At 31.6% G+C, this 14212-nt stretch overlaps 1 protein-coding gene across 1 annotated transcript in view; it reads right to left on the bottom strand.

The window, feature by feature from the left end:
* Nucleotides 1-14212, bottom strand: part of LOC140432892 (uncharacterized) — a 48108-nt gene that overhangs the window by 29268 nt on the left and 4628 nt on the right. The window contains exons 3-5 of the mRNA XM_072521268.1: nt 13690-13917; nt 13433-13596; nt 7331-7521 (exon numbers count right to left, since the gene is read on the bottom strand). Coding sequence (XP_072377369.1) covers nt 7331-7521; nt 13433-13596; nt 13690-13917 — 583 coding nt within the window. The remainder of the gene's footprint in view (nt 1-7330; nt 7522-13432; nt 13597-13689; nt 13918-14212) is intronic.

Here is a 14212-nt window from a genome sequence, read left to right as displayed (position 1 = left end):
GGCATGGGAGTACCGGTACGGAACAAATACCTATATACATTAAGTTTTGCAGACGATCAAGTAGTGATTGCACAAGACCAAGACGACCTCAGCTACATGATGAAGAAACTATAAGAAGAATATACCAAGGCTGGCCTAGATATTAACCTCGCGAAAACAGAGTACCTATCTACAAGTGAAGAAGCCATAGAAGATCTACAGATTGATGACAACGTAACAATCAAAGGAAAGGATAAATTCAAATACCTGGGGTTTATAGTCACGAAAAAGGCAACAACAGAGGAAGAAATTACACAAAGATTAGGACAAACAAGAACAGCAATCCGACAACTTAACTCAGTATGGTGGGATAGACACCTAAATATGAAGACAAAAACGCAGATTTATAAAACATTAGTGCGAAGTATTATGACATACGGGGCTGAAAATTGGATCATAAACAAGAAAAACAGCAGTAAGATAGTCGCAATAGAGATGGAATGTCTGCGAAGATGCTGCAGAGTAACAAGAATGGATAGGAGAAGTAATGACGAAATAAAGCAAAGAACAACAATAGAAATAGACATACTAACATATATAGAACAAAAAAGACTAAAGTGGTATGGACATGTAAGAAGAACTAGCGACAGCAGATGGATAAAGAGAATAACCGAATGGAGCCCCATAGGAAGGAGGAAAAGAGGACGACCCCGAAAATCCTGGAGGAACGAAGTAGACGACGCCATGAGTAAGAGAGGACTAAACGATGGAGAATGGAACAACAGAGAGAGATGGAAACGGTTGAGCGAGGGAAGGCAGTGAATACTGTAGAATCCCTAAATATATATGACTGGTTTTTATTCGAGACGAGGAATATTAGTGGCAAACATGATATTGAAGCGTGTTTTAAGTTATTTATTGAAATTAAAAAATAAAGGATTCTTGATGGATTGTTAAGACTTTACCGCAGTGTATTCTTTCAAAATAAATAAATAAAATTTAATTAATTAACGAACATAGTTAAAAAAAATTAACAAATCGAAAAAATGCAAAAAACTAAACTTTTAGGGGTTAGTGGTGGCTTTATCGGTTCGGTTGCAGCTCATTAGAATTGTTCAGAAGCGCGGCCAATAAAATTAAAATAGCGATGATGATTTCCAACCTCCGATAGGAGAAGGAACCTGAAGAAGGTGGCTTTATAGGGATGAAAATATATTACAACTTATTATTTAATTTACTTAAGTATTGAATTTTCTATTAAATGAATTTTGTCGTTGTTTCCGATAAAATCCGCTATCATTTAAAATTAGTTACCGACTCAACGCATTTAGGGAAAAAAATAGGTACAGTCTGTCGCAAACCCTTCTTTCAGTGCGTCACTAATTTTGACGTCATATAGGATTTTAAGAATGTCGAGAATTATTGCATGACATTTTAGTTAACTCTGACAGTTGCAGGATCGTAATCGGCTAAATGTGAAAAGGTTATTTTTTTTTAAATGTGGAGTAATAACTTTTTTAATTAACATATTAGAGGTCCCGTCCTGAATAAAAATTTTTATTGCGCATTATATTGGAACGGCAGTTTGTCATAATTCCTATTGTATACATTCCAAGGAAAGTGATTAATTAGCTAAGATTTATGTATGGATTTATTATTATTTATTACAGACACTATGGTATTGGAATGTTTGTTTATTTAAAAGAACACTTCCTCCTAGAATCTTTTAAGAGTTGATTGCGAGATAAAAAAATTTACTGGCAATTGCAAGGCATCAAAGCAAACATTCCTGTGATAAAATAGCCTCGATTGAAATCAATCATATTCGGATAAGTAATTTTTCGATAAGTTTCTGTGGCAGCCAATACTTTAATTTTGTGAAGATTTAACATTAAGTAGTGGAAATAGTTTAAATAGTGAAGCAATTGATTTTTGAATTAATCTACCAGTTCCGGTATGCAGATGAAATAGTGTTAATGGAGTTTAGTTAAAAAACAAGATACCGAATGTAAGTTTACCTTCTTTTTTTATAAATAACAAAAATAAATATTATATTTCAAACAATCCACAATCCGATTCAGAATCTGATTCATTAAAATCAATGATTACAGGGGATATGTGGCTGGCATCAATTATATCTTACAGTTCAAGAAAATGTCGTGGTTCTAAAAAGAACCATTTTAATACATATAAATATCCATAACGGTAATAGTTTAAGATATTTGCTCAATATCATTCCTGAATTCACGATCTGATTCAGTATCTGATTCGTTAAAATTAACAATTATGTGGGTGGCATCATTTTTTTTTTGGCTATCTCCCAGTATTCATTTACGATATCTTCTGCATGTCTTATATATTCCTTCCATTTTTCTGGTGTAACTTTAAATTTACCACAATGATTGTCCAATTATTATCGACAGCATCTAATCGACAGCATTAATGCTGCCATCTTGCCAACTCTTGCGGAATCCTCTCTTGCTATATATTTAGGTCTCATCCAAGAAAACAGGTTGTAACGGGTGTAAATCATGTTAATTCTCTTGTATTCTTTTAAAAATTGTAATCTTTTATACGCTACATGTGATTGTTCCGTTAGATATTTTCGATTTGATATATTGCAGTTTAACCATCTGAATTTCATATATTTTCAAACCCTACTCAGTGCACTAGTAGAAATGGTAATTTCATCTATGTCCTTCAGTTTTCCTTAAAGGGCATGAAGGGTAACATGTTCACCTAAAATGAACAAGAAAAAATGTAAAGACGCTAGTGATATTTCAGTAGGTTATGGCAACCTATATTTTGATACAAACCTTCACTAAACATTCTGTATACACGAGTTCTAATAACATGTTGATATTTATTTGTTAATGAAGGTCCTAGATTATCACATACTGAAGTACTCATTGCTGGAATACTTCGGTCACATTATAAGACACCCTGAAAAATATGATCATTAGCCAACATGATATCCAACGATCGATAACGGTCATGGAACTAGAAGAAGAAGAAGTACTCATTGCAAATATTAGCTAGCATCTGTTTGAAAGCCTTGATTTGTCAATCGTCTTACTGTTGGTAACGAAACTCCTAACGCTTCGACAACACGCTAAAATGTATATTATTTAAACTACTATTAATATTTTTTTAGAATAATTTAAAACTTACTTCACGAACGGCAGAAACTGGTAATAAAGTTGTCCCAGCCTCTTTTTCTAATTAAAAATAATTTAATAATTTTAATATTAGTCTTTGTTCATTCTCGGTATATCTCGGCATATATAAAATATTTTTATGACAATAAATACAAAATTAAATTTTCACTTAAAATGTCTGAAAATACTATTACTACATTGATTGGATATCTATTTACCGTATTCTAAACTCCAACCAATTATACATCCGTAAGTAGAATTCACTTTAATATGCAAATACCCGTGAACGATACATAATTTTCTAAGTACTATGTATAATAATCACAGACTCACGTTTTTTTCTGTCACTTCTAGCTTAATGCGTTAGAGAGAATTCGATCAACTATGACGCACTGAAAGAAGGGTTTGGGACGGACTATATTCTTGATAAGCTCCAATGCAATACTGTATGGTACGACTATGCTTAAATTAGAATTGTTACGATTCGTAAGGCAACGTAAATCATAAAAGAAAATTCTATCATAGAGGAAATGGCACAAAGAAAGAGAATACTGATATTACCACTTTCATTTGCCATTTCCTTACGAGGAAGGAAGGTTATGGACTATTGATAATTGTTCAATTTTTCACATGCGAAAGACCATGTCATATTTTGGCTGTATTAGTTCCTATCATTCTCTACCTCAATTTTAAAATCATTACTAGACTTCGGCAAATATGCATATTGCATATTTTGCATATTGTGCATATTTTATGCAAATATTTCATATTTTGGCATATTTGTATAAAAGTTTGCATAAAGTGCATAAAAGTTCAGATTTTTATACTGTATTCGAAAATTTTTAAACATACCAATTTATTTCAATTCTTGTATAAAATTTTGTAGTCATTTTAATCAAGAAATGATCTAAGTACGTAATCTCTACAGGTACAAAACATTTACAATTTCAAAGAAGATCAATTTAAGTAGCCCTCAACATTCTTAGAAAGTCTTGGTCACTGAGGCATTCAGTTATTGGATAATCGCTAAGGGTTCGCTCATTTGCATTTTATGATCTAATCCCCAAATCTATCTACAATTTATTGTATCTTAACAGCAGGTAAACGGCTAATAGTTTTGTTCCTAATTTAGGGATTTTCCAAAATCTCACAGTTTATTGAATTAGGTACCTAAACATTTCTAATTTGATGCTCATATTTGTAAATAATTTTTGTTTTGATATTCAAAGCGTAAACACTCGTTGTGCGTAACAAAAAGGAAGATTGTGATTTTATAATGCCTAAAACAACCAGTGCTTCAACTTGGATTAAACCTTATAAAGAGCTGTCTATGGATATGGGAAAAATCTACTGTTCAGTCTGTGGCAAAATTGTAAGTATCTAATATTTTCTATTAAATATCTAATATTTCATACATACAGGGTGTTTCCAAATGACACTTACAACGTTTGACTGTAGATACTTCTCGAAAAATTGAACAAAACGATATAGTTAATGAGGGGTCAAACTTATTTACTTTTCGAGATACAGGGTGTTAAAATTAAAAAAAATTAAATTCTTTTAGTTAATAACAACAATAACTTTAAAACCAATACACGTATTTACTTGAAATTTAGTACTCGTAGGTTGTTTTTAAATGAAAAATAGCTTCCTTTAGTGAGAAAAAATTGTCCATGGTACAATACAATGGTATGTATTTAGAAAAATTTTTCACCTTTACTTTTTTTTATGAAGTCAGCTATTCTAAAACACAATTATTTTTATTGTAATTGAATTAATAAAAAAAAAACTTTTGTTGAATTTTAAAATAAGTTATATGATGTACTAATGGTTAGTAACAAAAACTAATTTGTGGATTAATACTGCATTTAAAACACTTAGCGAGTGTTTTTTTTTCCAAACCAGTTATTTGATTAACCAAAAACACCTTGTATATTTTTATATTTTAAAGGTTGGGTTAAAATAAAGGTTTTTATTTTTATTTATAGATAGCATGTGAGAAGAAATTTCAGATAGACCAACATGTGAGAACTGCTTCACACATTGCAAAAAAAGGAAAAATAGGAGGAAAACATCAAACTTCAATGGCTAAATGTTTCCAATCTACTTCAAAAAAATTAGATGAGCAAGAAACTTTTAATGAAGACTTGTGTCGCGCATTAGTGTCTGCAAACATACCGCTTTCAAAATTAGCAAATGTAAATTTTAGTTCAGTTCTAAAAAAATATTGCAAACTTAATGTTCCAAGTGATCGGTCTCTAAGAAGAAATAATGTGAACGGGCTATACTCGTCGGTGTTAATTAATATTAAGGAAGAAATTGCAGATAATTATTTTTACATATCTGTAGACGAAACTACTGATTCCTCAGGAAAGTATATTGCTCATTTATTGATTAGTATTCTTAAAGAAGATACCTTACCAAAATCTCATCTTATTTCATGCCAGCAACTTGAGAAAACAAATGCTTTAACAATTTCGCGTTTTATACAAGAAACATTAGCAACTTTTTTTCTTCCGACAACTATTCCTTCTAATAAATTACTGCTTATTTTATCGGATGCTGCTCCTTATATGGTGAAAGCAGGACAAAATTTAAAAATATTTTTCCCAGATTTAATACATGTTACTTGTGTAGCGCATGGATTAAACAGAGTTGCAGAGGAAATACGAAAAAAGTTTCCTCTTGTAAATACCATGATATCCAGTGTCAAAAAAGTATTTCTTAAATCTCCTATAAGAATTCAACTTTATAAAGAAATGCTACCTAACATTCCTCTTCCACCACAACCTATTTTAACGCGATGGGGAACATGGTTAGAAGCAGCTAATTTTTATGCAGATCATTTTGTTAAAATAAAGAACATAATTGATACGTTAACAGATGAAAGTTCCCAATCTCTTTTGGATTCTAAACAAACTTTTCAGAGTAACTTGCTTCAACAAGAACTTTCATTTATAAAATCAAATTTTAGTTTTGTTCAAAAAACAATTACTCAGTTAGAATCACCAAAACTGTCATTGTTCGAAAGTACAGCATTAATAAAAGAATTTGCGTCATGTTGTCGGAACGTTAGAGGTAATATTGGAAAAGATATTTTAAAAAAATTTGAAGCTACTATGGAAAAAAATAAAGGTTACCATATTCTTTCTGAAGTAGTCAGTGTTCTAGCTGGAAATATTTCGGAAACAATTAATTTAGAACCAAATGTTTTGGTTAGTTTGAAAAATGCTCCCGTTACATCAGTTGATGTTGAACGAAGTTTTTCCATATATAAATATATGTACTCAGACAGAAGCCACAAGTTTTTGTTAGAAAATTTTGAACACCACTTGGTCATTTATTGTTACCATAATTCTAAATAAGTTTATTCATACTTAAAAATGATGTAGTTACTTAAAATAAATGTAAATCTTAATGAATAGTAGGAAATATTTAGTTATGTACACTTTTTTTTTAAATAAAATTGTTACTATTTTACGATTTTTTTATTTATTTGTATGCATATTTTGTAAAATATTTGCATATTTTCGGGTAAACACGTGCATATTTATGTGCATATTTTCTACATTTTTATTTGCATATTTGCCGAAGTCTAATCATTACCCTAGTCCAACCCTTAGTAATAATTCCTATTCTCACTTCTCCCCCCACTCAACCCCACTCCTTTAAAAATACGGACAGTTTTAAAATAGCAAACGAAAAAGACTCTCGCTCGACTGTTGACTGCCACTAGCAACAGACGTACTCTCTTGACTGTTGACTTTTGCTAGCAATAGACTGTTGACTGCCGCTAGTAACAGACATTCTCTCTCTAATACTTACGAGAAAAATACCGCGAATACTCTTTTGAATCGCAGACAACAACCGCAAATGTGCTTTCTCTTGATCTTAGTGTTAGTACCACGAGACACGTGTTAAGAAACTGGTAAAGACAGCTCCCCCCGTACGAGGAACAACCGCAAGTGAAAGCCTATAAATACCGCGAGTGTGTTTGTAACAGCAGTATTGGCAAGACTTTTTATAAACTTAATTTGGCTATTATCTGTATAACCCTTTACTACCTCTCCTAATTTTTTTGAACCAGCCTTATTTAATACAGTTCCCATACACTGAAATTATATTAATAATTTCACATATGTACACCCTTTTTCACAAAAGTAGCAAGTAAATTCAAATACATTTTTTATTACCTAGAGATCCTAAAGTTCTTTGTACGCCTTTCAGCCACCTCTCCACTTCATGTCTCGCCACTGGAACGTTATCATCACCAAAAAAGGCATATACAAACTCGGATTTAAGCGAATCCAGTCTGTGAAGTTCTACAGGCGATACAAATGACGTGGTTTTACTTATATCTCTTACGAGGGTTTCTCCAGCGAATCTTTAGTAATTATGACATAAAAAATAAAAGATTTGTATATTATATATATATATATATATATATATATATATATTATAATTATGGCGATAATAAAAAATGTACAAAGCTTGAAAGCAGTTGATACTGTAACCAAAATTCGGGGTATCTTGATCTTCACCATCGTGAAACTTGGATTATAAAAAGAAATACACATATCGAAATGCTGGAAGTATGGATATAAAGGTACCAAAAAAAGAATTAGCTGGATGGTACATATACACAGAATAATACAAAAAATAATACCGAAAGTAATTATCAAAAGAAGAATTGGAAAAAAGAGGAGAGTAATAACCAGATGGAGGAAAAAAGAAGCAGACAATCATTTGGGTAGTTTGAGTAGAACGGTTTCGACCCTGGAGTGCAAAAGATGCGGAGTAACCGGGCGACAAGTCAATAGGACGGTGCGAGCCCTCGCACTATCAACAGAAGTTGAATTTAAGAATAGAAATTTTTATTTTATATGTAAATTTCAATTTTTATATAGGTATACAACTTCAGGTCGAAATGAGTTAGAAAATATATTCTTACATTTTGTTGTTTATATATGAGTCCGCTAGATGCAAAACTTTGTATTTACTGTATAAGTCAGTTGCAAAAAACTGATAAATTTGCAAAAAACCTTAGACATAATAAATGGCACTTTTTTGTGATAGATAAATGCTTTCTTAGGTAAAATATAATGATTTTTTTCTTAGAAAAGTTATTGGGTTTGCTAGAAAAGGAAGAAAAATTTGAAAATACCGAGTTTTGCAAGTGAACTATGTAAATACAGATTTATGCAACTAACATTTGCAAATACCTGATAATAGTCAACCATTAACGATATTAGTGGTTGTTATATTAGTCTGTTTTCTAAACCTAGTGTGTTAGGAATAAGGAAGAAAGCATGTGGAAGTAAACTTTTAGTGAAGTTTATTTTTATCCAAAGTACAAAAGGTATTACAAATTATAATATGTATATATTTATATTAATTCCTAAACTCTAAGTTCCTCTGGGTCCTCATCATCAATATGATCATTTTCTGCAGCACTCTCGTTATTATTTGCTTGTACGCCAGTATCTATAATTTTATAAAATTTGAGATCCGGCTGGTCTCTCCAATTTTCACCAAAATGGTTTCTAAGGAGAGTGCCTATGGACGATTTATCTCCTTTCAATGAACATCCAATCTGTTGTAACTTTTGTTTCAATAAAGAAATCTTTTTCCCTTTTCGTATTATAGACTTGCTGAACTCTATGTCAGAACGATAAAATATTTCCCCCCTTACCGTAGCCATATAATCTTTGTCCTTAGAAAATATAAATCGTTTCGTTGCATTACATTTAAAATGCCACTGGGAAGGTTTTTTAACAACAACGTCACTCGTCTTTCTCCAGTCTGATATCTGCCAGTCTTTACCAAGTCTCAGCACCTTTGAGTGTTTTCCAATTATGTCTTCATATTCTTTTCTGTTTATTACAACGTTCTTCTTTTTTATCTCCCTTTCTATCATACCGAAAATCCTATCTGGTGGCAAAAAGGAATGACCAACAACAGGAAACGTAAACTCCACTTCCTTGATGTGACCAGGTGCTTCATAAACCAACCAGTAGATTATCATAGACATCATCGTGATATTTTTGTTCTGTCCACCACATCCATCTGCAAATAGGTGAACTTTTTCGATTTGATTTTTAAAGTTGAATTTTATGAGAGTATTATGTACAGCAGAGGCAACAGCATTGAATCTTTTGGATGTTCAAACTCCAGCCACACATATGACGTCATATTTGCAGAAGAAAGATGGGATTTCGAATTTCCAGCCACGATGGTGAAATTATAAAAATTTATTTGCTGTGAAAAATAAGCCGCCTGGTCGGGAAGCTTTGGCAAAGAAAGATTTTTTTGACAATCAAAAGAAAATATTTGTATGTTATGATTTGATTCATTTTTTAACAAAGAATAAAAGGCTTTAACTCTTAACGTATGAACTCTCTGCTCTGTTATAACCTTTAACTTTTCTTCTTCTGAATTTTCTTTTCTCAAAATTTCCTTCGCTCTGAGACACGCAGAACAAGCATCTACTAAGGGAGTGCCGAATGATATGTTGTAGTGTTCATTAACGTATGTTCGGAAATATGATAACTTTACGGAATGATGTGGATGCCGTTGACAATACATTCTGTAAAGCTTTGTAAAATTCAGATCACATGGTAAAAACAAACTAGTCGATCGTCCTCTATTATAATGACTCTCTGCACCGTTCAAACGCCCCATAAATGTTTGGATAGATAATTTTATTGGATCAAATCTACCTTTTGTTGTATCTCCCCCTCTTCTCTCTTTTGGTATTTCACCCCGGATAACAAACGTTCTTACAACACGCTCTATTCTTTCAGAACTTAAATGAGTTATTCCAAGAAATGCTGTCTTGCATACTCTTAAAAGTCCACCCTCTACTGTAGGAACAAAATATTTAATTGAAATTCCATGTAGGTTTGTACCTGATCTCTTGGGCTTTTGACCTTCACAAAATTTCAGCAAAAAAATATTTTGTTTTATTTTGTCAGTTGTTGAATACAGATTATTATGGAAACGCTGAATGTCTCGCATCTTTAAATCTATACAACAATACACTTTCTTTGTATGGTTACAGGTGGGAAAACCGGGTAAATCCTTAGGTTTATGCCTAAAAATATTGACAATAAGTCCCAAACCTATCTAGTTAATTGTAAACACCTCTTACCTCTTAAGTTTCATTACATTTCGTTTCCATTTTTCTGTTTGTACAACTCGTTTTCTCCCTTTTCCTTTTTCACAAGGTCTAATATGCACATGAAGATCCATAATGTTAATTATTTGCAATAAACTTGGTGTTTTTAGTACTCAAATAACAAACAGTGAAACCGGTAATGGCGAATGATGGAATAATTGACATGTGCACATGAGACGTGTCATGTGACTCAAACAATGTAAGCGATTGGCCAATTGCAATTACACAGTTATGCAACTGGCATAGGCTGACAAATACAGAGTTTTGCGTCTGATTCAAGATTTCTAATGCCTTTTTCTTAGTAAATACCTTACTTTGCTGCTGAATTTCTACATCAGCAGATAGCTATAACATGTGACAAATAACTGTCAGCTAAAACTCAATTTTTACAATTTTTGCAAATACAGAGTTTTGCATCTAGCGGACTCATATATTTTAACCTGTTTTTCCCGCCAGGTCGAGGATGTTTTATTTAGGAAAATACTCGCCTGTGCTTAACCCAGATAATCCTACCCACCGTTAAAATATACGCTTTAAAAATTCCTGCATTATTCGTCTTTGACTATTATTCACTAGATGTCACCACCTAACCTTTTTTTTAAATATACGTCAGTAGTTATTTGCATTTGCCTGCAGTCGACGGTTAGCTAAGTACATCGAGTTAGAATTTTCGTTTTTGATTAAATTTTACTATAGTTTTATCTGTTATTAATATTTATTCTTTTTTCTGAAAAAATGTTGCTCAAAACGTATTTTGAGAATCGCAATCGATTCTATTATAAGGCTATATTTTTAAGATGTATTAAAAATCGTTTAACATTTTATTAAATTTGTTACTAAAAAAGCTGACTTTTTAGCTCATAAAAATGTAAAAACTTGACATGACATTTTTATTATTTGAATTTGGAAATTCTCAAAATTAAAGAACTTTTTATGATCAACAACTTTTAGTTAAACCATTTTTCTCTGCATAAGAAACGTTTTATAGACCTTTTAAAATCTTTAAATACCTGTATAAGATTTTTTCAATCTTTTTCGTTCCTTGACTGGGGTATAAGCACCGTGACAAAGAATGAAGCAACTAATGGATGCGTTCTAAAATTGATCCTTTTTTGAAATTGAATTGTGAATTTGTATATTGGTTGTATCTAACTTTGATTGATTTTAAGTACTTATATAAAATTTATATTTTTTACTAAATTTTGTTAAAAATATTAGGTCACTTGTGAGCTCGGGCAAGGGTCCCATGGCATTTTGCCACACTTATTATCCGACAAGCGAGAGCTGGCGGGTTGCGCGTTGAACAAATTGAAAAGTGGAAGGGATTGTTCATTCCTATTGCTGTCGGCTACGAGTTCACATCGTGGGATTAGTGCTAGACTTCTAACAATGTTGTCAAGTATTTACATTTTTATTTGGAGTGGCTATATTATAAACTATTATTTATATTTATTAAAATGGCAAGTGTATTAAAAGGCAAACCTTTGGTATCTCAAGCACGAGAAATAATTTTCAATGTTTTTAAGTTTACAACCGAAGAAGCTAATGCAGATACAGTCTTAGTTGATTTAAAAAAGATACAAGAACGTGTAGCTCATTTAACTGTTAATTATAATACTTATTTTCAAAATAAATTGAGCTTTAAATAATTTAATTTAAGTTAAGTTACAATCAATAAATAAATAAAAAATTACAGTGCATTAGATTACCAGTAAATAATGTGAAACACATGTGAAATAGAAATGACATAAAAATTGAAATGTGTTTCTCCATTATGTTTATTTACTATAGATATGCTGGACACTTTAATATTTCGATACGTTGCATTTTTCATAAATGGGAAACAAAATATGATATTGTAAGCAATATCACAAGATAAAAGGCCGATATTACTTGCTTTTATCATCTGGCTTAGAAAAACAAACAAAGAACGCGTGTTCTGTGTTGTGTTTAGTTTAGTAATCATTAAGACATAATTTGTATCAATTCCCTTTGAGAATTAATTACGTTTTACGAAAATAAATATTATTAACAGTTTTTTCTACGTTTTATTCAATATTATTATTATTTTTATTTTGTTTTAGTGGTAAATAAGTTTATGACACACGCATCCACACAACCACGGAACATAATATCTACTAACGTAATTTTCAGATCCCAACTAAATTTTTGGCACGGCAACTACGCATTTGTGACACCCGCGATTAAGTACCTCTCCTATCTCTCTTAGAATAAGTCCTTTTCTATTTTCGCGCAGCTCACCCGCCAGCTCTCGTTTGTCGCATTGTACCAACCTATAGATACGCCACTGCATTAAATGTCATCAAATACCTATTCACCAATAGCCTCATCTATATATTTCCATGTTTAGTATTTACAAAACGAATTTTCTCAATATTACCGGTTCTAGTGGAAAAAAAAGCGTTTCGAAACTTAAAATAATAAAAAATTACCTACGATCCATAACTGGGTAAAAAAGGCTTTTAGAATTATCCATCATTAGTATTAAAAAGGATATTTCAGTCAATATAGATGTGTCTAACATTGCTAAAACATTTGCCTTAAAAAAGGCTAGAAAAGCAAAGTTTACTGTATAACTTATTAGTAGATATGTTATCATCCTGCCCTGTGTTTATATTTATGTATTTAATTTAGAACATTACAAATAAGTTTGATAAATTTCTTACTTGGCGAAACTCAAACCCGAAAATGGAATTACTCTGAACATGAATAAATAAATATAGCAGAAAGACGTTTGAGAGTTAATTTCAATGCAGGGCCACTGCCATTCGCTTATACGCATTTCGACCTTATTAGTTCTGCATAGTCTGCAGAGCTTCTGGTAAGCAAGGCGAGCAAGGTTGGGTTTGGGGAGAGCAGGCAAATTACTTTCGTAATCGGACGGCAGATATCCTAGAAACGGTCCTGGTTAATTCCATATAAACATAATATTTAACTTTTCACAAGAAAACAGTTTCAGATCCTTTTTAATAACCTTTTAGTTTCGTTTGTTTTTTGAAACTTTCACATTTACATGCCAGTAGTTTCTCATTAATTTTTAAAGCGGCTGTTAAGTATGTGTAAAAAGAATTGAGGTAAGATTTCTAGACATACTCACGGTATTGATTTTTTGACCATAATCCTTAAATGCTCCCTAAGTAGATCCTTAATTATCATAATTTCACCTGTCCATTGTTTAAAATCATAAATTATTTGAAGTTTTAAGTCTTGTTCAAGCTCTGCATAATCCTTATAATTCTTCATAGTAGCTTGGTTTAGTGCCTAATGAAACAATCCTTTATTATATACAGTAATCTATAAAATTAGTGGACCACCTTCTTTAAAAGGTGTAGTTCACGAATAAATAATATTTACCAGACTTTCTAGTTCAAACATTTCATCTAATACAAAAGGAAGTTCATGTGCTATTGCGTCACATTTAGTTTTTGCCTCTTTTAACACATCTTTAAACTGTTGCATTCTTAATTGTTCGGTGTCGTGCATAAATTTGCAGAATTCATCTACGGCAATGTGTTGATTTGCGTGAAAGTTTTTTAAGACTTTCAATGATGTAAACAAATAATTATCTGGAAATTCCTTTACCTAAAAAGATGTTTAAGTTACGGATACAAACTGGCAGAAACAAACGGTTAGGGTTTTTACAGTAGCTTAGTATTCTTGGTAAACATGCAGAATAAAACAATGCAAAAAGCATGTACTAACCAATATAATTGACAAAAATTATTCTACTCAATACTAAGATAACAAGTCCATCCGCTAGATCTTTGCATAGTTATAGCATTATTCACAAATTATTTTTTATATTACGTCTCTTTTCTACTCACATAAACTAAATCTATAAACTTAAGCCGTCTGCCTATATACAATAGCATACATC

Source organism: Diabrotica undecimpunctata, chromosome 1, assembly GCF_040954645.1.
Source record: "Diabrotica undecimpunctata isolate CICGRU chromosome 1, icDiaUnde3, whole genome shotgun sequence".
Taxonomy (NCBI): Eukaryota; Metazoa; Arthropoda; class Insecta; order Coleoptera; family Chrysomelidae; genus Diabrotica; species Diabrotica undecimpunctata.
The sequence above is the reverse complement of the archived record's forward strand: the minus strand, read 5'-3'. Positions and strand labels throughout refer to the sequence as shown.